This window comes from Ceratina calcarata, unplaced genomic scaffold (genome assembly GCF_001652005.2).
Source record: "Ceratina calcarata isolate Rehan_Ccalc_2016 unplaced genomic scaffold, ASM165200v1 scaffold15868, whole genome shotgun sequence".
Classification (NCBI taxonomy): Eukaryota; Metazoa; Arthropoda; class Insecta; order Hymenoptera; family Apidae; genus Ceratina; species Ceratina calcarata.
This window is the reverse complement of record NW_017137142.1, coordinates 1-388: the sequence shown is the minus strand read 5'-3', so window position 1 is coordinate 388 and position 388 is coordinate 1. Positions and strand designations below refer to the sequence as shown.

The following is a 388-nucleotide window of genomic DNA, read 5'->3' as shown; positions in this document are numbered from 1 at the left end:
CATATAAAAGAACTTATATTATACAATAATTTCCTCTACCCTTATGATTTATGTTCGTCAAGTTTATCTTTATGAGTTATAGCACCTTTCTCTATAAGGTCTGGAATTTCAACTGCTAACCATGGACCAAGCTAAAAAATATGTTTTTGTACATGTAGTTACAAAGAATGATTTGAAAGTTTATACATAAATGTAGAAAGACTTACTCCAAGTGCCATGGCATGTGCAATACCAAATTTTGGAACGTTACGTGCCCACAAAGGTTTAAAATGATCTGTAAGGCATATTTTTCCACCTCTGTACATTTTTGCTGTTTTACCATCTAATTCTGGCAAAGCTATCTCTGGTGCAGTTGTAGGATACGTGACAGGTATCTGAACATTTAATT

At 33.2% G+C, this 388-nt stretch overlaps 1 protein-coding gene across 1 annotated transcript; it reads right to left on the bottom strand.

Annotated features, from left to right (window-relative positions):
• Window positions 1-6: 6 nt before the first annotated feature.
• Window positions 7-383, bottom strand: Ufc1 (Ubiquitin-fold modifier conjugating enzyme 1; the record flags this gene model as incomplete). Its single annotated transcript, XM_018037166.1, has 2 exons — window positions 7-131; window positions 207-383. Coding segments are annotated over 2 exons (267 nt in total), but the record flags the coding sequence as incomplete, so codon positions are not given.
• Between the last annotated feature and the right edge of the window lie 5 nt (window positions 384-388).